Genomic DNA, 27449 nt, shown 5'->3' on the forward strand with positions numbered 1-27449 from the left:
AAACCATTGAAACCATTGGGTTGTATTCATTGTGTAATACGTGTAAACGAGCCCCTTATTACACGGTCTTAATATTACACTCTGCCCTTTATGGGCAACCAGAAGGCTGATGTGGCCCTCGGTGACACCCCTGCCCTAAAGTAATACAGATCTAAACTAGTGGGGTCCTCCACTAAAGTATTATGGATCCTTGGCCTAGAACTCTGGTAATAAGGACCCCTGAACTGTAATGCAGCCCCAGGACCGCCAGTAAAGTTAATGCTTGCCTCTGGACCGGACCCCCGGAGACAAATGAGGACCACAAACCCCCTAAATACAGACACTCTGATCATAGACCCCCAGACCAGGCCCCTCCTAAGCGAATACCGACCCCAGGAGTGAGGAGGACTACAGAAACAAGGAGAGGTGAGTGGATTGTAATGAAGCCCCCACAACATTCTGCAGCGCTGCCTCTTCCGCCCCCAGTCCGGGGGTCTCCTCGGTTACAATGAGCCCCCTGTAGACTCTGCAGAGTCGTCACTTATAAACAATGGGCCTGCAGGCTGGAGGGAGCCGTTGCCCATAGCAACCAATCAGATTCCAGCTTGCATCTCTCCAGTGCTGGTCAGAAGATGAGAGAAGCGATGGGATTGGCTGCCGCCTTCTCTGGGTCTGTGATTAGTTCGGCTCCATGACCGGCATTGTGGGACATTTCAGCAGATTCCTCTCCAGCTGCGGCCAGCCGGGGCTCTCTGCTCTCCTGCTGACATTCCCGCTGTGCCTCGTTGGAGGGGGTTTCTGCTGCGACGGTCACTCAGGCTATATATATATATATATATATATATATATATATATATATATATATATATATTTACATCCCGGCCAGGTATTGATTCGCTGGCCATAAGTTTGGCCTATCCTTGTCTAATCACTGCGACCCAGTGGTATAACATAATAGGACTCTACAGCTACCACCAAGCTTTCCTGAACCCCTGAATGGCAGATCGGCTACATGGGGCGAGGAAAGAGGTAAGGCTATAGGGCTAGACAGTCTTACCTTTCAGGGCTTTTAGAAAGCTTTGTGAAAACCCCTGCATGAGCGGTATGGTGGCCATTTTGGTTGTCACTCAGCTTTCCCAGGAACTGATAGACCTGAAAGCTCCTCTTAAAGAGTGGCGCAGTGACGCCGATATCTGTCATATATATGGATGTAAAGGTTTCTCAAGCGTCTTAGCGGCTCCCATCAGGGTCGGCACTCAGCTTTTCCACACTCCAGAATGGTAAACCTGCCTAGTTATGCAGCAGTATGGAAGTGAGAAGGCCACGACGGCCATATTGAATGTCACACAACTTTCCCAGGAACTAGCAAGGACAACGCCTAATCTATGTGTTTATATAAGAGGAGCCCCTGGATAGACGTTATATAAAGTTTTTGATTTTTGGAGAGCACTACAGTCACCTTTTCCATCTCCAAACTCCCCTTGAGGTGGCTGATAACAGGGAACACAAGTTTGTACGCTGGTGTCCCTTTAAGAACGACTTTTCAAACTGCAAAGCGTTACAATTTCCTGCATCCTACATTCCTGCTATGGGAAAATGTGAGGAGCGCTGCCAGAATCCTTCCGTCTGACTCATGGGGTGGGCCGGACGATTCCCCCCCCCCCCCCCTTCTTATTGTGGGAACCTTAGATTTTTTGCGTTTGTTTGGTTCCTCCTAAATTTCACTGGAATGCGTTAAAAAACGGCCCGGCTTGTTCCATCGCTCTGGAGAGACGTCAGCTGCGGTGTTTGTGCCGTGCTCCTCCGACTGTACTGTTACTCACATGACAAATGGCAACCGTTATGAGGCCATAAAGATGGCACCCAGCTTTCCCACAAACCCTGAACGGTAAAAGACATTTCTACGCAGTGTAATAAATAACACCGCCATCCACGGCTGGGGAAGACCCACTGCTTGTATCGGATCAGATTTGAGCGCAGCTTCAGAAATCGCTGTCCATCAGCTGTTCTCATCACCGTACATCTCTCCCCTACAATAAAGCGGAGCGTCCCCAGAACCATATAGTGTCCTGCTTGTATGCCCTTTAAGGGCACAGTAATGGCTGCCACCAGTGGTTGTCGCCCATCAGCTGTGTAGGAGACCATGATGACAGAGACATCTCGGTGAATTGCGCAACCTCCTCCACATTTACTTGAGGATAGATTGGATCTCCGTCCTCGAGATCAGTGGGGGTCCTAGCAGTCGGACCCCCACTGGTCATAAAGCGATCTCCTGTCCTGTGGATGAGGCCGTATTCGCATGCACGTATTTGCGATGCGTATTATGCGGTGTATCACGTGTGTATCTTGCGTATTTCAGTGGCATAATAAAATACGCCCCATGCTCTATTATGGGCACGAGTCCAATAAAATCAATGAGCTTGCATAAACGCACCCGACATACGCCGGAAAGCTGTGTGTCCACGGCGCGTATACTCACAAAATCAATGCGTTCGTGCAAAAATGCGCGGTTCATTTATGCAAAATACTCCGACGTAAATGCATTTCGGCCGTGCAAACATGCGGTGTATTTGTGCGACACAAATGCGCTTTCGCCCGTGTGAATCCTACCTAAGTGGTAACACAATTTGGCCCAACCGCTTTAAGCCCTTTTACGGGACCGAACATTGGGCACCGAAGTTGGTTTGCGTGATTGTCGGTCCATGTAAAAGGGACAGCGGTCCGCCAACAAGCGAGTAGCTCTCATTTGTCGCTAATCATTGATGTGTCGGCTGGGTTTTCACAGGGCGGATTCTCGGGGGAGATCTTGCGGTTTGGCCGCAGCAAAAAAACGCGAGATTTCCGCCGGGAGAACCGTTGCTGCAAAACCCGCGGCGGCTTTGAAGCTGCCCGGCCGCTCGCTCTTCCGCTCCGCTTCTGCCGGCTTAGCCGCAGCGGATTTGCCGTCCCGTGTGGACGAGATTTCTGAGAAATCCCGTCCACATGGCTGGCTAATCCCGGGATTAGCGGCCAAATGCGGATTTGCCGCGGCGAAATTCCGCACGGAATTTCCGCTGCAAATCCGCCCCGTGTGAACCTGAGCACTGATTGGCTGTATGTTACTTATTGTGAACAGGGCGATGAACAAATGATTGCACTAACGAACTTCGCATAGTCATGATTCTCAACCTGCGTAAGGAAAGTGCTGATCGCCATGCTTGTTGGCCGGCGCTCGTTACATCAGACTGCGAATTGGAGAAATGACCACATGGGGGCGATACTCCTTAGGACTTACATGTACCATGTATTGCTACCGCCCTACGTTGTGTATGGAGTACATTGGCGTCCTACCTATGGCTACATGGTGGACTTATTAAATGTATCCATAGGGCTGCCTTCACTCCACGAGGGTCAAGATTGCCATTTTGGCCTCCTTCGAGCGCGTAGAGGTTCGTATACCTCTCTCTTCTGTACAGGAAAACTACACTGCACTATATACTTTTTTGCAGTTGGGGTCAACGGGCTGCGTCTTCTCTTGGGGGTATACGTTGGGAGGATTTCCTCCAATGAGAGGCTCGAACGCTGTGTGCTCGGAGTCTTCGTTGGTTTTCTCTCGCCTCCAACCACCATCAAAGACCCCGTTGTCCCCTTACAGCACCACCAGTGTTCTGCGGGTGCCGGCTCCCTCACATTTGGGGTTGGGCATTAAAAGGGCAATTCAGACAACAAAGAGTCATTGACGGGCTGCAGATTTCCGTGTATGGCTCTTTCTTTCCGTACCGTAGTATGTTAAGCTTCACGTGACTCCGATCTGGGGTGAGGGATGCGAAGAGTCTGAGGAACCTCGATGACCGACCCTCGTGGCTACAATGGTTGTCACCAACCTTCCTGGTATATAAGCACGGGCTCGATGGCTTCTGCCCCGTTGTTTCCTTTCTGTTACCTTTTTGTACCGCAGTCTAAAGATCCATATTAGTTCATTCCTAATATCAAATCCATGATCTAATCCTCCAAACATTAGTCTAGGAACCGAAATAGTGAGACGAATAGACTCTCCCTTAGAATAGAAAGTCCTCCTGTGTCGCGGCTATCCATGGACCGCACCAACCAGAGAGAAGAGATTGCAGAAGTTTTACAAAAAGTTGTCTTGAACTTCTCTGACAGCTATTTAGCCTTCGGCATGCTTGTCGAGGTATTTGCAGAGTCAGCTCCTTTGTACCGCATAGACAACAATCGGGCAGGGGGACTCTAATATATACCTCATTCCAATATCCACTTTCCATACCGGGCCTTGTAGGGTCACAAAAAGGGGAACGTAAAGAGAGCTCTTCAGGACGTCCAACTCCAGAGCGTTAGTTAGTTGTCTAAATCAGATCAATTTTACTTAACATTCAAGTAAGATTCAGGAAATTCATTCAAACTTTTTTTAGTCAATGCAACTTTTTGTTTTCAGGCTCTTGATTCTACTGGTTGACTTTCGAACCAAGAGTTAATAAAGAGTAACCTCAATTGTAAATTCTCCCGATGGTGGATCCTCCCCCCCGTGACTCTACAGTAGATGTTTACACTCTTCTTGTTGACCCCCCTGATGGACAGTTTAGCCAAGACATCTGTATTTTCTTTCTCATAAACTTTTTTTTTTTCCTTCTTCTCAGTCTGTTCCTGGTGGAGGATGGGGGAAGAAAGTTGAAAAACGGCCAAACCAAATACAGATGTTAGTGTTATATGATGGAATTGGTCACTAATGGCTGCCAGATGCGACTATACAGTAATTTTACCAGGCTTGTGAGGCTGGCAAGGTGGGTTGGGGGGTGGAAGTGCTGTCACTGTAGTACTGCCAGTCCTTGCAGAAAACAAAACAGTCTGGTAGTGTCCCGGGTTGGGATGAACTGTCACTTCTTCGAATCGTTTAGACCTCAGGGTGGATTTGATGTGTATCCCCCCCCCCCCTCCACAGTACCTTGGTACAGGCAATTTCTAAATGACTTTTTGGGTACTTCTGTTGCATTCAGAGTCATACATTCCCATCCGTAGATTTCTATTTAAAGGGGCTCTCTGGCATGAAAGTATTGGTGGCCTGTTCTCAAGGTCCTTGATATCATCCTGATGACGAGCGCCGGTCAACACTTATTTAAGTGGCCTTAAAGTGGCATTTAACTGGAACAAGTGGTCATTGCCCCCCAGACACTTGCTGTCGCCAGCGCATCTCCCGCTTGTATGGAATAGATGTGCTGCTCATGGCGATCCCTTTTGGTGTCCCGTTAAAGATACGATGACCAGACAAACGAGCAGTTGCCCATTTGTTGGGTTTTGGCAGCACCTCCACATGGCCCAAAGACTGGGCCAACAAATGTTCTTACCGGATCGTTGGGCCACGTAAGAGGCCCTGTAGGGAGACTATCAATGTTTGATCGGTGGGGGTCTAACCAGCTGAACCGCCACTGATCAACATCATGCGGGTCTGTGAAGGTCCCACCGGTTGCCTGTCCTCTTCATTGTTTGCGCAGACAGTGATTCATCCACAGAGGTGGCGGTGCTTTGTACTGCTGCTCAGTCCCAATCAAGCAATGATAAGCGGAATTACTGGAGTTCGGACCCCCACCGGTCACAATTGAGGACTTTTCATCTCATCACAATATCTCAATGCCAACAGCAAACCTGTATTTACATACAATCTCCAGGGATGGGCCAAAGTCTCCTAGACCATTGGGGTCCTTAAAATGCCCCTTTGGACAATGGTGACACATTTGGACTATCAGGAACGTAATCCCATTATATGCTATTTAGTATGAAGTATTTTGGATGCAGCTGTATGTATTTAGTGGCTTCTTTCTGCTCCTTGGAACGTCTTATTCTTTCGACAGATGACCCAGTGCCTATTATCTCAAGGACTTCCTATCGCTGGAGGAATAAGATGCCCCTTGTCGTTAAGCTGATGCACTATTTTTGTGGACTGTGATTGGCTGAGCTGCCCATTCTTTTCAATGGGCGATGCAGAGCTGAAAACGGCTAAAGATAGGACATGCATCGCTATCAAAGCGCAGTGTTGCAGACCATGTTTTGATGCTTGTGTGAACAATCCCATTGAAATCAGTAGGAGCTGTACAAAAACGTCCAAGTGAGCGAGGCCTTACTCTTGCAGGAAGCAGACAGCTCTGTTCTCGCTGCAGTGGGCAGGCTTGGCATTGCAGGCCAGTGTCCCAATGAAATGAATGGAAACATTGTGTGTAATACCAAGATTAGCCACTGCAGTAAGAACGGAGCTGTCTGCTTCCTTCAGGAATCTGCTGAGTACACAAGAGCACTGACCCAGACAACAGCTGATCGGTGGGAGTCCTGTGCAATAAACGCCGCCTATATACTATTGATAACAAAGGATGGGCCATCAGTAGTTTATGGTTCCTTTTAACAGGACCATAAAACTTTGGCTGCTTGGTGAAAAGCATTATGGGGGTCTATAGAAGCAGTCCTACAAAAACTGCGACTTTATATAAAGCATACCGACAAAATGTGTCTAGAAAACGAGGTGTACTTTGGATTAGGCAACTGCCGACCGATGGGAGTCTGGTTTTACAAGGACTACTTTTGGGTTTCTGCTTTTAGTCTCACATGTTTTATGTTTTGCCAATATTGCCATGATCAATAAAGTTGTAGCCTTAAAGGGGTTTTCCATGGTATTCTACTCCCGCTATAACTGTCGGGTCTCCTTGTATTTCACACTCGGTGATGGCGGTTATGTCGGCTATGCTTGCACGTCTCCACCTGCCCTCCCTTGACATTTCCCCTGTGTGGAGACACCCTGGCACACTCAATGGGATTAGTTCAATGACAGACAATGGAAATGTCAGGTGCCCTCGGGCAGCAGCGGTACCTGGTGGGTTAATTAGCGGTCTGGCATTTAACTCTAGTTGGTGTTTAGTTCTGTGCTGCAATATAGGCATATAGGGTGCTCTCTGCTGAGTCGCTAGTAGTGACCCCTCCAGGCCACATTCTACAACTGCAGGTCGTTAAAATAAAACTTATGCATGACTTTTTTGAAATGTAACTTTTTAAAAAAACTCCAAAAACAACATTTAAAGGGGCCGTAAACACGTTGGTTGTGTTTTATTTTTGCTTGCTTAGGCCATTGAAATAACTCCAGGTGACTTTTGGGAAGCGGCGCCTTTAAGGTAACAGCGTTGAATCAAGCAGGCTTTGTGGCGTACAATAGATGAGGTGTGTTTGGCTCCGTGTTCCGCCTCCACCCCCAGGAATGCGTCTGGTCTGTCTTGCAGTCCTCATTTTTGTGAACCTGCCATCCTCGCGACGCTTCTGCTGAAATGCTCTAAAAAAAATAAAAATCTAGGCTGGCACCCCTTGACAACCGTTCGGAATTAACCCGGCTGCACATGGTAGAACACCAAACCCAATACCGCAACCGGAGACGTGCGCCGCGGTACTCGCCAGAATTGGCAAAAATGCCAATCTCTATTAACATGTATGATGCAAACATTTTTAAAAACCTTTAATATGGCTTCCTAAAATAATAATCTAGAGTATGCTATAATAAAGCACCCATAATGCACTTCTGTGTGTCCAGATGGGGCCGCACACCCATTCGTATAGTGTTGGCATTGTATTACCGCCACACATGGGTTCTGCGAATGGTGGTGGCACCATAATAATGTAATAGTACTGTGGACCATTTCTGCAGTTGGTGGCCCAGTTTTATAAATACTGCTACCCATGGGTTTTCCATATGGTGGTGGCACCATAGCAGTAATGCCACCCATGAGTTCTGTGGATGCTGGTGGCACAATAGTAATAACCAAGGCTTTGTATCCTGGTTTTCCTAGGGGCTTACTCTTTTTCTGCCATTATACAACGGCGCTATCTGCTGGCTAAAGCCAGTACTGCATGAGGTGACACGCTGGATAGGCTCCGACAGCAGAGAGGCTGGCAATATACAGTAAGAGAACCCCGACGGACGTCTTCCAATATCGGAGCTGTAAAGCCTTAAGTCATAATGTCTTCAGACGTCAGACAGGGGATTGGAAAGGGTTAAATGTTATCTCTTCGTTCGCATTCGTTTCCTTCTACATTTCAAGTTAATTTCCATTCCTTGAAAATTGGCCCTAGTTTAGGTCTGTAGGAGTGAAATTGGTTATGGAAACTCTAAAGCATCTCCTCAGCACATCTCCGGTGGCTCGATGGCAGCATAGTCCTCGCTGATGGCAATACTAGCCAAAATGGGCAATCCATTGTTTGGCCCTCCAGTGAAACACAAGCTATGGAGAACAGGCAGGTTTTGGTTGTTTTGCCTTGGATGACGGCTTGTTCACCCCAGCGGGAAGCTGGGCACCTCAGGCATCACTTAGAGAGCCACCAGCTGACAATGGAGGAGTTCAGGGGATGGACCCCAGATCTGTAGGCATGTATGGCATGGTCCTATTGCCCAAACACGGGCTGCTATATGGTCTATGAGCATCTTCTATAGAAAAGTCAGACATTCTTTGACTCTCTGATTTTGAGGCCAGAAGGAGTTAAATTTTTCTGTAGCTGCGTCTTAAGATCTTCTCCAGCCCCCTCCATAGTTTGTTTTTCTGGTTAAGTCATCCAGCTTGGCCCACAGGACGTTTGGCTTTCTGGAAACTTCAGACTCGACTCAGCCGATATCCAAAGTGACTCAATATTAATACCCGTTCTTTCAGCCCTTTCAATCCTTGGCCGGCTCCAGGGGTCTCTAAGGACTGGTAAACTGGACAGCGCCGTGCTAGATGGACGCCAAGAAAAATGATGCCATTGCATAAGAAAACTCCATCTTTGTCTCTTGTGTTTGAAGACACTGCGACCATTGTCCCCGGTGAAGTTACTCAGAAATGTTGCCGTAGTTTTTAATTAATTTTTGGAAATGTATTAGAACACACCCTTGTAGACCGAAGCCCGATTGAAGTGAGATCGTACTTGGGATAAAGGCCATAAAGGCCCTTTAATGATAAAGGGCCATTACGGCAAATGACATGACCCCGTGGGTGGGAGTAGGTCTTTGCAATTCCCAGCGGTTTGCCATGAGGTAGCCATATCAGTGGGCCACCTTTTTTTGGTTGCATGTCCTGCGGCACATTCTCCACCTCTGAGTCTACTTCATCGTACCGGGTTATGTCTGCTTTCTATCTGGAATTCCTGGTAAAGGGACATTGCGCCCCCGCTATGGACTCTGATATAGGAAATTAGGGTCACCTTGGACCGCATTAGATTTGGCTCAAAATCTGCAGATACAACAATAAATAACTAGATAACGTGTGCCTGTCATCCGCAGATACCGCGGTCACCGGTGACATAAACCTCTACCATCTAGGAACATTCCTTAAAGGGGCTGTACTAGAATTTCAAGTGATTCCTTATACACAGGATAGGGGATAAGTTGATTGCTGGAGGTCTCGCTGCTGAGACCCTTGCTGGTCTCAAGAATAAGGGTCCTATGTCCCCCCATTCTTCACACTATGGGGTAACTGAAACACCCCACCTCTCCCACGGAGTGAGGAGGAGACTGAATGAAGCGTTGGTCATGCAAGTGGAGGGGAGGGCCGCACCCCCACGCTGCTCAAATAACAGACCCATACATACAATAAGAAAACTGATTTTTAGAGACCCCATTAGAGAATTCGGAGTTGGCATTAGGAGGGTTCATGACTCTGTTAACCTTCTCTTGCTCTGGGGAAACCAACACATCTGTGCGTTACAGACATCCTCTTGATTTAGTATGCCCAATGTAATACTTCCTGCATCCTGTGGAGGCGCTGCAGGGAAGTTGAACACTTTCTGCTAGATTTCTCTACAGTGGACAATCCCTTTAAGTATCTGGGATGTCACCATCGTAATATCAAAAATATTCACTTTTTATAAAGGGGAACTAGATTAAATCTACAATTTACAGAGGTGGTGTCACATCTGGCCCCGGTGCCTGAGGGCGGCTCTTATGCCACATCAGAAGACCCCAGTGTTACATGGTAGGTGGGAGCTTGTTCCAGGTCTTGCATCGGGGCCCAGAAGCTTCCATTGTGGTCCCATGTGTAGCAGAATATGGAGTAGATTTGCTTCTCTTTGCTCTTTTACTCTCTGACCTCATGTGGACTTTGTTAACCGTACACACACGGACGCAAATTGTTTTCAGTGACATAAAGTTGATAACTCGCTTGCATCACTTTTTTTTGTTTTTTCTTAAAGGGCCAGCGCACACTTAGCCAGATGCAGTATGACTACATTTGTATGAATATACAGCAAACCTTACAAGCAGCGTTAATTGTATGCATTGATGTTTCCCAGAAAGGACACAATGTACTGTAATATGACCGGTGACTTTAACCCCACGGCTGTGCCTCCTGTCAGTGCGGGCTCCCCTTGTAACGGCTCATTGCTTCATATTTAATATTAGCTGTTATTTGTGGGAAGACTCTTCTTCCAATGTCACGTTTGCCCCGGTTTTTCCCAAAAACGTTCATAACCAAACAGGCTTGGCCTTCAGGAGCCTTGGAAAGCTGGGTGACAACTTCTCTGGTGTTTTTACTGGTTGTCAGACAACTTTCCCGGACTTCTGATTGGCAAATCTGGCTAGATAGTTGCTGCTGGACGCCAATTCCCTTTTTTTTATAACTATACATAATGTGCCCTGGGAACTTGTATTGGCAGCCATACCCGCTTCACCCAACTTTCTGGGAAGTGGTATTATTAACGATGACACTTGGGTTCTCGGTAATTACCGCCGCCCCTCGTAACGCCGGACCCCCGCTGTGCGTTGTAAAATCATCATGTCCAGGGATTACGAATGTCGCCATTTACGCCTTCGTTGCCTGTGGAAGGCGATGCCTCCTTTATGAGTGACGCTCTTGGAAGCTGGTTTTCAGTTGATCTGTTGATTCCAGCGGCAACTAGCACCTCCTCCCCTGCGGCGGGGGGCTCGTATTCTGTTACCGGAGGGGAGGTATAAGGGGGCAGCGCTCGTACACCTGCACATTAACCCCTGATGCAATGCAGATCTTTGGATGATCTGATATTGGAAAGCTGGGTGACAATCAGTTCATGACTGCTCTCCCATGCTTCTGAATGACAGCTGGGGCCGCCTTTTGATTGCTCTGTGCACTAACTTCTGCGGTGTACAGATATTGGAAACCCAGCGCAGGTGGCGGGGCAGGAAGGGGCGCCCCCGCCAACCCAGGTGGGGGTGAAAGGGCCCCCTTCCCCCCCCTCAAAGGATGGAGGGGCGCCCACAGATTCATACATAAAGCAATTGAATAAAACTGTAATACAATGTCTAAATAGAGCTGCTATGCAAATATTTAACCCAGCTTTCCCACTGACTGTTTGGCAAAAGGGCGGAGCTCAAAACTTTATCTGTCATTGGAGGGTTAAAGTGAAGCTCCTCCCAGATGATGTGGTTTTCTCTGGCCCTGCGATCTTACAGTGATTGTTCTTATTCCCCCCCCCCCCCCCCCCCCCTTGCAGCCGTTCCTCGCTGGGAGGGATTCTCCTCTGATGGACTCCAGATGTTGCTTCAGGACGGCCGGTGCTGGCGGCCCGCTACACGAGATCTGCTCCTCCTGCTCATCGGTGTCCAGCCAGGTCCTAGAGATCATCTGGTCGACCTCATGGCCTTCATTCCTGCTCTCTGTAAATGCAGAAATAAAATTCCTTTAATCCAGAATTTGCTAATCTTTTCACGGCACAGAACCGCCCTTTAATGTAAAATCTCATCAGAGTAGCGGGAATCCGAGTGAGTGTTATATTACTGTCTGATAATCTAGACTATCTGATAATGTGGCACTTGAAGGGGTTTCCAGTTGGGACAGACCATCATTAGTAGATCAGGGGGGTCTGCTGCCTAGGACCCCCACTAATAAGCTGTTCTCTGGCCCTTAGTGCTGATACTGTTTTCCGCAGGAAGCCGAGGGCTCTATTCTCACTGCAGTGGCCAATCTTGGTATTGCAGGCCAAGGTACCATTGAAACAAATGTGTAATACCAAGCTTGACCACCGCAGTGGGAACAGCGCTGTCTACTTCCTGCAGAAATCAGCTAATTGCACCCTCACACTGCCCTAGCAAACAGCTGATCAGCAGGGGTCTCCAGCAGCAGATCGCTACCGATATACTACTGCTGTCCTATCCGTCAGTAGTTTGCAACTGGACAGCCCCTTTTAATGCTGAATTAAAGTGGTATTCTCATTTTAAACATATGGTTATACACACAGAGCTTCAGTCAAGAAGGCTGCTTTCCCTTGAGCACGTGCTGGTGGGGTGGTAGGTGAATAAGGTCACTGGACCCGTATTCTCCCAATCTCCACCGATCAGCATTTTCGCATAGTCTGTGCATCCGCCATAATTATGTAAAATGGGAATATGCCTTTAAGAAATGATTAGCAGTGCAGTCATTTTTGGGGTGTGCTCATGGGGGGTTCATGTATGCAGAAATGTACTGCTCTCACAACCGGAAACCTGCTGTGAGAGAGGAGATAAAGAGGTGACAGATAAATGGCTATATATTGTGATGGCCACACTTAACGGTCGTAGTAACCTTTGCCTAGGAGGACTATTCGAGTCACTCTCCATGTTGGCTCGTGGAGGGGTACTGAGCAGGCACTGGTAGGGTTTTGTGGGCATGCCCCTTTAAGTCCCCTTTAAGGAGCAAGGTTTGAGGTCTTGAGGCACTGCCACCAACCGACATCTCGTGAACCGATACATAGATATCATATGACTGCATATATACCGCAGCAACATGTATGAAACGCGGCAGCTGAAAACTGTACAGATGATGCATAAAGTATTCGGAGGGCGCACAGCCATCAGTAACGTGGACCCGGCTTACTTCGGGTTCCACAAAATTTCTAGGAAGATAGAGAGCGAATTCCTTAAAACCTGCGCGTTGCGCCTGCAGGTACCCCGGGCAGGAATGTCTGCGCCTCCTCCGCCGGACGATGGAGTCCCGCCTCATGAAGAGATTCTTTGTACCAAACACCTGGGCTCACGTTTCTGCGTTCAGCGAGTCTAGAGACCGCCCAGACTTGTCTACTTACCTCAAGGCTTGGAATTCACAACCGTCGTTCAGTGGTATGGCCAGGCTTGGGGGCTAGCTTAACCCCTTCCCTTCCTGCCCGGACCGGTTTACAAGGGGGCGTTGACTTCAATTTGAATTCATCGTTTTCTAATTTTGAGTATTTATCTCAGAGTCCATCAGCCTCTTGTTCGAGGTAAAAATAATTCTGCCGTCGTCCTTTAGGGAGCGCTGTGGAAGAATGCGATCGGTAAGGCAATATGGCCGTTCTTGCCCTCTCCATTACTCACAGTGGCATGAGTAGCCATTGAATGAATATTCTTAAAGGGGCCCACCTCTTGGTCAAGGCGTTCACACAGTGCAGGTTTTGCAGCGGAGTATCTGCTTATTTTCAGTGCAGAAAATCCGCTGCAGCAAAGCTGCTCTAAATCCGCGGCTACTGCTGGGGTTTGGGGGTTGACTTCCTGCAAATTTCGGCACCCCCATGGAAGTCTATTGGACAAAACCCGCCGCGTATGCTCGGCTGTAATGGACTGCTGAATCGGCGGGTCCGTAACGGCCCTTTTGATAATGTCTCTTATGGCGACAGAAAATAGTTTTACGTAAACTCCACTCCACTCAGCAGAGCCCTCTTGCAGATCACATGACCTCTTCCTGCTGCTCTGATTGGAGGAGAAGGTTCTTAAATAGTCTGCTGGGCGGGACTAGCTTTTTAAGGGGTCCTTTAATACGTACATTTGTCCCCATAGTTCTATTTGAAGAGCTGATAAGTCACCCAGAGGACTCGCAAATGAGACTTTTTTTGGTTTGTGATAATATTACTGACGGCAAATTAAAAGGTGGCCGTGTTCGTTAATTTTAGTAGAGCTAAAAATGGCCGCCTACTTGATGGGAGAAGTCCGTTAGTCCCAGTGATGCTGAATGCACCGTTAATATCCCTTCACCAGCATCGCCATCCTGAGCTGTTAATGGCTCTACAACCCAACTCGCCATAGTTTTGGGTTACAGCTAGTTGGAGAGGCATCTCCACTTGATTGTTTCTGCCCATTCATGGCAAACTCTGCCTATGCAGAAGGGACCAAGGGTCGTAGGTGATGATGTGACCACTAGGTTACACCAGCTAGGATCAAGTAGTCGCCATTTAACCGGTGGTAGCGGCGTATCATGTGACTCGTCTTCGTGAATTGTCTGGTGGCGGCGCAGAGATTCCCCAGACAAACGAGTTTCATTATTTTGAGCGTCCGGTTACCGCTGACTTCTCTCCGTCGCTCCGGCCGTCAGCCGGGCTCCCTTTGGTCCACGGCCAGGAACAGGCAGAATGTGGATGTGGTCAGGAGATCCCTTTTGGGAGGGGGCGGCCCTGGAGTCCATTCCCGCTCGTGTCACGGGGTGGGGGGCGCGGGATGGACGGATGATGCAATGTGAGCCGACTCAGTGCAATCCAGATGTGGAAAGTGTGTGCAGCCTCCAACATCTGCTCCGTCGCTCCTCGCCTCCTTCCAGCCGTCACATCTTCACTAGTGTCTGGGAATCTTTCCATTTACTGACAGCTAGCAGAGATCTTGAACGTGTTGCAAAGTTTAGAAACAAAGTATATTAGAAAGTTGCAACCTTTTTGCTTCCATCCCCATTTCCTGCCCCCTCCCTTCTGCGGTCCCTTATAGATTGTCCTCACGCGGCGCCCAGCGATAAGGCCGCGCCGGCTGCTCCCAAGGCGATGTCCTGGCTTTCATTATCCGCCTTTCCCACAGCTTCCAAATTTTTTATTTTTTTTCCTTTTTGCCGACAAATGTGCCGTGACTCATGGAAAGCCGCTCGGGTTTCAGACCGGGGGTGTTTGTCTGGATTTGCGGTTGCTCTGCGCAACTGTCTGGATTTGCTTTTCATCCGTGGATTTGACCCCTTAACGCCGGCGCTGCCGCGGATCTCTGCTGCTTCATTGCTTTTCCCGTAGGGGCTGAGATTAGTCAACAGTTAAACCTTGTAAGATTCCAGTTGACGAGGTGCCGATCAGCCCCTGCCCGTTACCGGGTTTAAAGGGACCCAGGAGAAATGTATGAATGTGCAATGACGTTATAATGGAAGTGGGGGAGTGATGGGGTTTCTGGACTCTCAGGCTGATAACTGAGAACAATAGACTGTAATTGTACATAAAATCGGAATCGGATAGGACTTTAGATTTAGCATTCCCCTAATATCTATCTAGCTGTGACTTCTTGTCACCTGCATCCGCCCGTGTGACTGAGCCCTAAATGTAACTACTCCTCACCATGGCACTATGATGGGGTTTCTCCCCTTCCAGCTTTCTAGCACAGAGCTTCCTACCTTGCCGGGGTGCCCGGGTAGGGCTGGCAGAGCTGAGCCACCAGCTGCTGAACAGAGCGGTGTGGATGTGCGCCGGAGCTCAGAATCCAAGATGGTACCCGCTCCCTGTGCCGGCGCCATGCCCTCTGCCAAGCTTTGGCTGTGACTTCTGAGGATAGTGGAGTCGGTCCTTCTGCGTCCAGACCTTATCGCGGGCCATGTAAGGGGACGCGGTGGGCCGCTTTGGCCCGCGGGCCTTGAGTTTAAGTAGTCATTAAGTAGGACGCAGGGTACTCTGGTGACTGGTCTGCTCATCCAGGGGTCTCCCGCTTTTTTGAGGAGCTCTCTGAACATTTCGGGACACTTGCCCCTTCGGCCCATCGGTATACCTGCAGCATAACGACTGCATTGCACGAGTTTCTGAATTGTCGCATTCACTACCGGTTAGAAAAATGTGATCTTTTTCCATTCCACACCCCAGAGGCTGATGGGAGCGCCCCCCCCCCCCAACCCCCCATTTCCTTATCCCTCCCCCAATAAGAACTTTGCACATGTGTTTGCTGAGGCTGTTCACACGATGGGCGGCTGTTCATGATGGGTCACACGTCTGTGTGCTGAACACACAATGGGGCATCATAAAATGTACTCAGCGGGGAGACGGCTGTTTACCCTGGAGGGAGGGTGGCATCCTGTCCTGCCCTCCAATGACTGCACACCAAAAATGGCGCAGTACAGTCATGCACTAGTTCTATCCGTTCCTGGGAAAGCTGAGTGATGATCAGTTAGGCAGCAGATGTAACTCTTACAGACGCTTAACTAGTAATGGCGGACATATTGCTTGTAAGCCAGTTTTACTTGAAGGCGAAAGATCATGGAGGAATCAAATTCCCTGCGGCGCCCCCTAATGTAATCAGGGACCTCCTAGCAGCAATGTAATGCAGATGGTGTTGGGGGAGCAATATCTATATGTTGGAGAATTACTAATAGTGCAATTCCCTCTGCCATTGGAAAAACCCCAAAGAGGGAGCTTCACTGCTGTCCACCATATCGCAGCAACTAGAGAGACTTTCAGGAAGTTGGGCTGTCAGCCGCTCTGTTTTCTGAACGTGACTCAGTGGACTTATAGGGGAACTCCAAAAAAAAAATGAAAAACTGAAAGGGATTGTCCAGGTCTGAACGGTGATGATCAATAGTGGATCGGCGAGCTCCGCCGCTTCAGGACACCCTACAATCAACTGATGTGCATCCCACTATCAGCTGACGGCTCCATACACTCTGCAGTGGCCCGGGTAGGTGTTACTTTAAATTCAATAGGAGCTGTACCTGCAGTACCAACCTTGGGCCACTGTATGTACGGCGCTGTCTGCTTCTGGCTCTGTACACACCATGACAGTGGGGCAGCTAATCCTTAGGGATCCTGAGTAGCTGACCTCTACAATCAACAGTTTATGACCTATCCAGTGGATAGGTTATCAGTTGTTTTGACTGAACAGCCCCTTTAATTTTTCATCATGGAATATTTTTTTAGGGACAGGGCTTGATGTCCCAATGAACCATCCGCCTGGCTCATCTTTATCCTAATGGCTGCCTCTCCGCCAGAACTAAGGGCATAGTTCGACTCCAAATCATCATCCACATCCTAATTACCATTTGGACATTGATGTGCGTGGTGACTTACTTCCATAGTGTGTGCTGATGGACGAGGCTGGGTGACTAGAGCACAAGACAGGAAGGGTTATCATGGGGAGAGGGGAGAAAAAGTGCAGTAAAGGGGGGTTTGTGCCGATCAGGCCGATTCATGTCTTCGGTTTTGCATATATGGACCCTTTAGGAGGTTTTGCCGAGAGCCTTCTCCTTCCCTCGCTGGGTGCAGCAGTGATGGTGGTTTACAGCATTACTTAGCGGGTAGTCGTCCTGGGTGCGACTGTTCTCTCTCTGACCGAGTCCTGAAAAGAAAGACTAAATCTCCTGTCTTGTCTTTCCCCAGCCCTTCTCGGAGCTCCTCGATGACAACGCCCTGCTGGACGCCCTTGGACAACTCATCGGAGACCCGTTCCTCACCGAGAAATATGAAATGATGGAAGTGGAGAATCCGAGTTCACCGTCGCCCATGATTAAGGCGGAGCATAGCTACTCGCTGTGTGGAGACTCGCGGCCGCAGTCGCCCTTCACTCACGGATCCACCGATGACAACTTCAGCGATGGTATAAATAATGTGCTTTTCGTATGGGGTGATGATGACGTCATCATTTTGATTGTTGTAATAGGTATAAAGGCACCTTGTGACCACTAGGCGGCCCTCGAGCGGGATAAGGTGGGCCACAATTACCGCTAAAGTGGCCACACACTAGATTACTGCTGACTGAACCTACCGCTTACAGGAGGCATCAGATGTGTGTGGCGCTATACCAACTATGCCCAAATGGTAGGAGTTGAGTAAAAGTAGCAGTGGGCTGTTGGAGGTCAACATGCCGGATCCTTTGGTTCTGTTTTTCAGGACAACATTCTGTCCTGCGACCCGACCGGGGGGGGGGGGGGGCGGGGGGGGTTCTCAGCAGCCCTGATTTTGGCTGTCCGGGGTGACTGTAACAAGCCTCAGACTACCCAATCCTCATAGTGCAGGGGCGTAACTATAGAGGGTGCAGGGGATGCGGTTGCACCCGGGCCCAGGAGCCTTAGGGGGCCCATAAGGCCTCTCCATATAGGGAGCCCAGTACTATGAATAAAGCATTATAGTTGGGGGCCCTGTTACAGGTTTTGCATTGGGGCCCAGGAGCTTCAAGTTATGTCTCTGTGCAGCATGGTTTAGGTATGGGTACGGGTACAGATACAGATAGAGGGGGGGGGGGGCAGCTCACGTTTTGCACCCGGGCCCCTGAGCCTTTAGTTACGCCCCTGCCATAGTGCATTGGTAGCGTTAGACTACCAAGGCATTGTACCTGCTTTCTAATTGGCCAGCATTGGTCACATGAGTAGCTCTGGCCAATCAGAGAGTCGTGTATATTAGGTAGATAGAAAATTGTGAAAACCATCTCGGACAGCCGGAAATTGGACGTGAAATCGGTGGATTGGAGGGACGACCGAGAACAACTGCAGTAATCTACCCTCTTACCCCTCCGGTCCCAAGAAAGAAGTTCATCCTGAAACCGTAGGGTTGCTATGAAGCTGCGCGCACATGTAGTGGAAACGCACAGACCTACGGCAAAACCCGCAGCACTTCCACATCAGAAAACGTCCCAGAATCCACGTTGGTGCGGCTTTTGACTGGCATTTTGCTGCGCAGCCTCAGCTGATTTGAACCTGCAATGCCGCTCCTCATACCAGCTCCTCGCTGCGGCGCACACCCCTCACCCGGCCACCACTACAAAGCAATGTTGCCGTTGATCAGGTGATGCGCCCACTGCGGCGGCTGCGATTAGTAGTGAGGGGTGTGCGCCGCAGTGACGACTTAGTATGAGGAGCGGCATTGCAGGTTCAAATCGGCTAGGGGTCTACAGAGGAATGCCAGCCTAAACCCATACCAACGATGCCGATTTTGATGCGATGATGTAGCAGAATTTGCAGCCGATCTGCAACATTTCCGCTACATGTGACCCTAAGGGTATCCAAGGTACCAAAAAATTAGGGAGAGGGCAGGAAATGACTCAAAATGAAGTTTTACTTCTCACTCCCATCCAGCGCTGCCGCTCCTGTCCTCTTCGCTGGACTTTGTATACGGATACCACCGCAGTTTGTGAACTAAGTCCACGAGCGGCAGCGCTGGACCGGTGGCCGTCGGAGCAGGGAGCACAACCTAGTTTAGTTTTCACCATTTCCTGACCTCTCCAATTTTTTAATAACTCAGGAAAACCCCTTTAAGGGATGTAAAGCTGCTGCCAGAGGTGCCCGTCAGCGACTGGGTGGGTGAGCATGCGTGGGCATGGGGTTGTCAAGGCAATGGGCACACAGATGCCTAATGTGTAGGCCAGCCTAAAGACCCCAAAAAACAGTCCGCCAATTATGGTGGTTTCGGGATTGGAATGGAAGGAGGATCGTTGATGTTGAATTGCAGCGCCCCATCCTTCCCGGAGCGGCGAGGATCTGCGGGTGTAACTGGGCTGCGTTGGTTGGATAAGCTGACGCTCGCATTGTGAAACCTGATAGATGCTGACATCAGTGTGTGTATAGAAGTGCGGACAGTCAAAGTCCAGGCGAGGGTTAAAGTCTCAACACACAAGACACCCGGAAGCCATAAGGTGTTGCGTTCTCCCGCTGACGTCAGGGCAAATGTCTAATTCCTTCCTTGCTGGCCGGCTGACAGGTCCGCAGCGCTTTGTCCTGGATGTGGGTCGCTCCCGTATTTCACAATATCGTCCCATTGTTCGTCATACGAGGATGTGACATCCATTGTCGGTCAGTAAACACTGCCTGCTCTGTGTCCGCCGCTTGTCCTCGTTCGCGGGGACCGTCCCCTGATGGAAGCGGGATGCGTTTTCTCTCCCGATGCGCCTGTTTTTAGTTAAAGCGATTCTCCGGTCCCGGCGCCAAAGTTTGTCCCAGGACCAGAGGTGGGATGATGATACCGGTCAGCCTTCGTTTTTGCCACGGATCCGCCGGGGCCCCTCATTGTCGTCCAAGATGGCTGCAGCGCCCCTCTCGCTGCTGTGCATTGGTAGTCTGAGACACTCCGCGTGGCTTTCAGATTAAGCAGCGCTGCCATCTGACCGCTCATGTATTGTCTTAGACGGCCAATGAACTGCAACTGTACAGCGTGTGGTGCGTAGACGAGGTCGGGCCGCAGCCATCTTGTCAGATCTGAGGGGCCCCAAGCAATGGTGTATTAGCGACACAAAAGGAGGACAACACATAATAATCTATTCTGTGCTGGGGTCAGGGGGTCTCTGGAAGGGGGGGGGGGGGGACCTCCGGGACTCCTGCTATTCCTTAGGTGAATTCAATCAGAGTTGTGCCTGAGCACCAAACTGGGCCGCTGCGATGCACACAGCGCTGACCACATTGACAGCGGACCTGGGAATCGGCTGATCGGCGAGGATCCTGAGCGGAGGACCACCCCGACGATCAACTATTGAGGGCCTGTCCTTTAATAGTTGAAGTCCTGCACAACCCCTTTAACTGAAACGGGACAGGAGTGACCGGTCCTCTACAAGAATCACTTGGAAGTCCCCGAGCTGGCCTCTAGTGTGAATGGGGACATGGGTGACAACCACCAGTGGCTGCCATTACAGTGGCTATAGGGGTGCCACTCTACTTGCCCCAAACCCAAAGTGGCATATAAACCTACATGGTGGCGTGGGTCATAGTGTCTGTCGGTCACTCAACAACCTCCACAATATTGCGTTCTCCTTTAATATGCTCTTAAATCCATCTGTCCTGTTCTTAGTGTGTACCCTTCCCTCTGCAGGGGATCTCACCGGTGAGGACTGGTGCCTTGGGGGGCAGCTCACTCCTACCAAAATTAAGATGGAAGTCCCCGTTGAAGAAAGCCCAGGCTTGGCTCCTTCGGTTACACTTACCACCAACCCGGTGACGGCACCTCTTCAGGTGGAAGCGCTGCCACAGCTGCCGGAGCCCGACCAGGTAAGTGCCACATCAACCCGTTGTACCCTCTTACGCTGCCCACAGTAGCCATCAGCTGTGTGATGAACAACCATCTCCCCCTTTAAAGGTCTGTTCTCACGTAGCAGAAATGATGCCGCGTTTCTGCATCGAAAACCCCGTCAAAGTCCGCATCATTGGCTGGTTCTTGACTCGAAATCAGGGCAGATCTGCGCTTGATTTCAGCCCGCGCCGCGTCGCTCTCACCTCCGGTACTGCAGTATCCAGAATCCTGCGCAGACCGGCAACTGCTGCTGAGCGCCCCTGCCGCCGGTCATGCGATGCCACTTCCACATCACATGATCGGTAGCAGCGGTGCTCGGTTGCCGGTGTGTGCGGAGCCCCGGCTGTAGTGTTGGGAGATGAGAGCGGCGCTACAGCTGATTTCGAGTCAAAATCTGCACCAATGCTGTGGGCTTTTTGGTGCCTACAGCATACCCCACGGGCTCGTTCTCACCGCTGGCCATGGGGGTCTGTGTTCCTGTTCCGTCATGGGATCCAGAAAATGGAATCCTTGCTCATTGTCTTACATATCCCCCTTTATCTCCTTGCAGCACAAACCTCTGAGCCCAAAGTCTCTGCCGCAGATTAAACTGGAGCCCCATGAGGTGGATCAGTTCCTGAACCTGTGTCCTAAAGAAGGTGGGGTCCTCGCCGCGTCCCGGACCAGACGCAAGTTGTGCCATCTTTACTTTACTTAACTTTCCCTCCCTTTCTGCAGCTGCCTCATCCGATAGTCTGCAGCTGCCCCCGACGCCCCCCAGCAGTCACGGGAGCGATTCTGAAGGAGGCCAGAGCCCCAGCCGATCCCTCCCGCCCTCCAGCCCTGTCCAATCACAGTCCGGGAACAAAGGCGCCGCTCGCAGTCCATCAGCACTCTCGAATTCTCCTCTCCTGACCGCTCCCCATGTAAGTTTATTGCAGTGCAGGAGCTGCAGATGTAGCAGAGCTCAATCTGTCCCTTTAAACCAGTTCTTTCATGATCTGCTATCTATAGGTGTTCTCACTATAGTTATCATTGGGTTCAAAGTCTCCTCTGAAGACGTGCTAGTCACAAGCTAGATAACGCCAGCCAATAGGATCAGCGCCAAGATGTAGCTTGAAATCTGATGCTACTTTGTGCCGCGAGTTCCAGTATTTGTTGTGGCGCCTCACTTTAAGTGAATGTCGCATTTTAACATTTAAAAGGGTTATCGCACCAGAAGCCTTTATCATCTATCCAGAGGGTAGGCGCCGAATGTGTGATCGCTGCGGCCCCCAGGGATCATTAAAGCGGAGCATTCCAATTAGTGAATGGAGTGGCGGGGCGCAGGTATTAGTGTACCTTGACGCCACCGGAAGCTAGGGGTTTGATGGGGAACGCCCCTGTCACACTCCCAGCTCCTGATAGGGTGAAGGCACCAAGTTCCTAGCTGCACACTGCACACATTGCTTAATGGCTGTCCGGCATTCATAGCCTCACAGTTACTTCGGTTCTTAGACGTACATTATGAGCTGTCAATGCTGGTATGTAACCGCAGTTACATGGCAGCATTAACATGTTGTAATGTACGCCGAACCGAAGTAACCATGAGGCTGCGGCCCAGCCATAAAGCAATGTGCAGTGACAACTGTACGCGTACCGCCCGGTGGCCCCTGACTCACTGCTGCATTAACCGGCAGCAGTTGCTGAGTCTGTGCTGGGTGACGGGCGCTCCCCTGCTCACCCCGATGTTGAAGCTGGGCCCTCATGTGTTGTCCGGCTCTTTTGGGACAGCCTGCTGGCCAGCGCCTCTCTGCTCCCTCACGGCCGCCCCCCTGCTCAGTGCTCGCAATTGGGTCCACCGCAGTGAGAGCTGGGCAGCCGGCGCTTGTGTCAGCTGACTCGCTCCTGTCCGATTTCTTCTGGCCGGTGCCTTGGTGGTGATGAGCGCTCACCGCTCTTAAGTCACCGGCACTCCACAGCTGGCCTCATATTTCTTCTGGGCGGTGCCTGGGTGCTCGTGAGCGCTCACCACTGCTAAGGCACTGGGGCTGAGCAGAGGGCTGCCAACGGGGCAGCAGGAGCAGGGAGCAGAGGCCCACGGACACTACACCAGGACCGCTGAGCACAGCGGCGCCGAGAACACAACAGCTGCTGCCAGATGAGGGGCAGAAATGGAACAGCAGGAGCACCGAGCACTGTGAATGAGCGGGGAGCCAGGACACTACAGTTACACTGGCCTGCCAGGACCTGTAGGCAAGTCTTATTTTGCAGCCAATCAGCTGCAGGGGGCGTCACCCCCCCCAACCCCCCCCCCCCCCCGTCACTCCTGACTCCACCAGGACTTCCTGGTGGCGTCAAGATACACTAATACCCGGTGCGCATGTGTGACCAGGGCTCCATTCACTTCTATGGGCGTGAGGAAGATGACTGAGCACATTGCTCAGCTACCTCCATAGACAGTGAATAGAACGGTGGTCCTGCATGTGCAGCGCCAATCCATTGGCCACGTGGACCCAGGGCGCACCATTTATAGGATCCCTGGGTGGCTCAGCGGTCCTACATTCATCACCCAACCTGTGGATAGTCTAAAAGTTCTATGTTTTATTTATTTCCAAATATATCTTTTCTGACACGGAGCTCCAAATCCTCTGCCTCTGCTTACAGAACCTTACAGGTACCTGATACATTTGTGGCTTTCTCCAGTCTCCTCTAGGGGAAGCTGCTGCATATAGATTTATTATTGAATTTAATCTGTGTGTAGTGAGCTCCCCCTAGTGGTGACTAGAGGAGCCAGAATATTATATATCTGTCTATGCATAGAAGTGGAGCTTTGACTTTTTTTATATTGCCACTTTATTAGAGACCCCATCTAGTAGCGCACTGGACCTCTTTTGGCCTTCAGAACTGCAGCAATTTGTCGTGGCGTCCATTCACAGGTATAGGAGCACCCGCTTCACCTCCCCAAGCCTGATGGGAAGGGTTAATAAGTTTGTGCTGCTTATGCTAAAGTTTGCCCTCCCAACAGCATAGTGCAAGTTATCTGGATTCATCTGACCAGGAGATGTTTTTCCACTGGTCATTGCTCCTATTTTTGCGGGGTTTCTTTGCCCACTGAAGTTTTGTCTTTCTGTCGTCCGCTGCTATAGCCCATCCGTGCTTAGGAACGGCGAGTTGTGCGTTCGAGTTAGTTGGAGCACCAACATTGTATTTGGCTGCTCTTGATTGTGCAGTGGCTGTTCATCAGCACGATTCCTGACATCCTCCTCTGACCCCTTTCGGTGGCGGGCTGTTTCCATCCACAGGATTCCCTTTAGCTGGATATTTTTCCTCGATCACACTGTTCTCGGTTACACAAGAACCCCCCCCCCCCCCCCCGCGGTTGGCAGTGACATCCTGACCCAGGCTAGTCTAGTACCGATGACCTCGTTGGAAGTCACTCAGACCGCCGGATTCACACTGAAACTGATCCATGGAAAACTTGTCACATGACTTCTGTGCTCCTCTCTGGGGTCACAGTTCTAATTTCCACACAGGGAAACGCGAGTTGAGCGAGGAACGGGGGGTCTAATAAAGGGGCGGTCAGTGTATATTCTAGACAATATAGCCATGACTTCAGAAGCCGGCGCACAAAGGGTGCATATATGCAAGCTGTTCAATATGTAAACATCTCCTATAGACTTCTGTTTTATAGTAGATGCACACTGCCATCTATAGGTAATTCTTAGGTATTGCATAGTTTTTATTTAGGGAGTTTCAGTCGATTGCCTATCCTTGGGGTTGAAACAAGGTTTTCTTTGCAGAAGCTGCAGGGCACCGGACCCCTCATGCTCACGGAGGAAGAGAAAAGGACCCTGGTGGCTGAAGGATACCCCATCCCCACTAAACTGCCGCTCACAAAGGCCGAAGAGAAGGCGCTAAAGAAAATCCGCCGGAAGATAAAAAACAAGGTACACGGCTTTCACATTATATACTGGTGGCTCTCCAGCGGAGTCTTCTAGTACTGAGAATATATACTGTATATACAGACTTGTGCTGCTACAGCCTTGATCCCTATATAATGTATATACAGACCTGCGCTGCTGCTACAGCCTCGATCCCTATATAATGTATATACAGACCTGCGCTGCTGCTGCTACGGCCTCGATCCCTATAGAATGTATATACGGACCCGCGCTGCTGCTACGGCCTTGATCCCTATAGAATGTATATACAGACCTGTGCTGCTACGGCCTTGATCCCTATATAATGTATATACGGACCTGCGCTGCTGCTACGGCCTTGATCCCTATAGAATGTATATACGGACCTGCGCTGCTGCTACGGCCTCGATCCCTATAGAATATATATATGGACCTGCGCTGCTGCTACGGCCTCGATCCCTTTAGAATGTATATACAGACCTGCGCTGCTGCTACGGCCTCGATCCCTATAGAATGTATATACGGACCTGCGCTGCTGCTGCGTCCTCGATCCCTATAGAATGTATATATGGACCTGCGCTGCTGCTACGGCCTCGATCCCTATAGAATGTATATACGGACCTGCGCTGCTGCTACGGCCTCGATCCCTATAGAATGTATATACGGACCTGCGCTGCTGCTACGGCCTCGATCCCTATAGAATGCATATATGGACCTGCGCTGCTGCTACGGCCTCGATCCCTATAGAATGTATATACGGACCTGCGCTGCTGCTACGGCCTCGATCCCTATAGAATGTATATACGGACCTGCGCTGCTGCTACAGCCTCGATCCCTATAGAATGTATATACGGACCTGCGCTGCTGCTACGGCCTCGATCCCTATAGAATGTATGTACGGACCTGCGCTACTGCTGCGGCCTTGCATTGATCCCTGTTGGCACCAGTGTTTGGTATATACTGAGGCTTCAGCCTCCATAGTGTAAGATGAAGTAGTAGTAAAGTACCTGCGATGGGCACGTATGTATGATGAGTCTACGATGGGAATGCCCACTGCTAGCTTTCAGTACAGAAGCCCCCTCTCTACAATAAACCTCGACTATCAGGTAATTTACATTTAAAGGGCTTGTACTAGAATTACAGGTTATTGCCAATCGAGGGGATAGGGGACTATTTGCTGATTGGTGGGAGTTTCAGCTGTGAAGACCCCCCACCGTACCTGAAAAGAGCGATAACTTGTAATTCCAGCACAACCCTTCAGGGCCCGTTCGCATTTGCATTTGAAGTTCCATTTCGAACCTCCATCGCTGAATTCCCCTTAACCCCTTAATGACACGGCCTATTTTGGCGTTGAGGACCAAGCGATTTTTGGTATTTTTCCATCTCCATTTTTCAAAAGCCATAACTTTTTTTATTTTTCCGTCGACGCGGCCGTATAAGGGCTTGTTTTTTGCGTGGCGATCTGTAGTTTTTATCAGTGCCACTTTTGGGTACATAGACTATATCGTAAAACTTTTATTATTTTTTTTATGATAACAGGGAGAGAAAACGCATCAATTCTGACATAGATTTTTTTTTTTTTTACACCGTTAATCATGCAGCATACATGACACACCACATTTTTTCTGCGGGTCGGTACGGTTACAATGATACCAAAATTCTTATATTTTGTTTTAGGTTTTTACCCTTTTTTGCAATAAAAACGCTTATTTTTGGAAATCTGTTTTTTTTTTCTCTATAGCTGCATTCAAAGTCCTGTAACTTTTTTATTTTTCTATGCACGGAGCTCTATAAGGGCTTATTTTTTAGTTTTTCTTGGTACCATTTTGGGGAATGTATGGCTTTTTTGATCACTTTTATTGCATTTTTTTGGGAGGCAAAATGCTAAAAATTAGCATTTTGCCTCTGTTTTTTAGCGTTTTGTTTTACACTTTTAGCCGTACAAAATAAAAAGCATGTTCAACTTTTTGTACACGTTGTTACGGACGCGTCAATACCAAATATGTGGGGTTTAATTTTTTTTTACCTTTTTTTATGCTAATATTAGAAAAAGCCCATTACATTTTTCTTTTCTTTTTTTTTTTTTTTTTTTAACACTATTTGAGTCCCTCTGAGGGACTTGCAGCACAGCACTGATGATTGCTGTGATAAGGCATGGTAGAGCTACTGCTCTGCCATGCCTTATCGCTTATACAGTGTCTGGTGTCCTGTTGCCATGGTGACAGGCCGGGCTCTCGGGATAACATCGCGAGAGTCGGCCGGAGACACAGAGGGAGCGCGCTCCCTCTGTGAACTCTTTCCCTGCTGCGATCTACTTAGAAGGGAAGGGGTTAATGTTCAGCGGGGTCTGTTCAGTGCTGTCATAAGAACTATCCGTTTGGCCAATGGAAGCCCCTTGCCTGCTCCATAACAGAACCCATGAGATGTGAGCTAGCCTTTAGGGCTAACCCCAAATGGATAGGGCCAGAAAACCACCACATGGGCAAAACCGCCAAGTGTCTGGTCCTTTGGAGTCGAAACACTCTGGTCTTTAATTGGTTAATTTGAGAACCTTTGGGGCGCCAGTTCTCAGGTTTGCTGGGGGTCCCAGCGGTAAGACCAAAATAGATAATATGGTTCTGATAACTTAATTTGATGCGACGACCCCTTTAACAGCGCCAGTCTCAGTAATGTATACGGATA

The 27449-nt window shown here is 49.6% G+C and overlaps 1 protein-coding gene across 1 annotated transcript in view; it reads left to right on the top strand.

The window, feature by feature from the left end:
• Window positions 1-27449, top strand: part of LOC136611042 (cyclic AMP-responsive element-binding protein 3-like protein 2) — a 48735-nt gene that overhangs the window by 10906 nt on the left and 10380 nt on the right. The window contains exons 2-6 of the mRNA XM_066590294.1: window positions 17275-17491; window positions 20689-20864; window positions 21437-21524; window positions 21604-21791; window positions 24648-24794. Coding sequence (XP_066446391.1) covers window positions 17275-17491; window positions 20689-20864; window positions 21437-21524; window positions 21604-21791; window positions 24648-24794 — 816 coding nt within the window. The remainder of the gene's footprint in view (window positions 1-17274; window positions 17492-20688; window positions 20865-21436; window positions 21525-21603; window positions 21792-24647; window positions 24795-27449) is intronic.

The sequence above is a fragment of the Eleutherodactylus coqui genome, chromosome 2 (assembly GCF_035609145.1).
Source record: "Eleutherodactylus coqui strain aEleCoq1 chromosome 2, aEleCoq1.hap1, whole genome shotgun sequence".
NCBI classification, from domain to species: domain Eukaryota; kingdom Metazoa; phylum Chordata; class Amphibia; order Anura; family Eleutherodactylidae; genus Eleutherodactylus; species Eleutherodactylus coqui.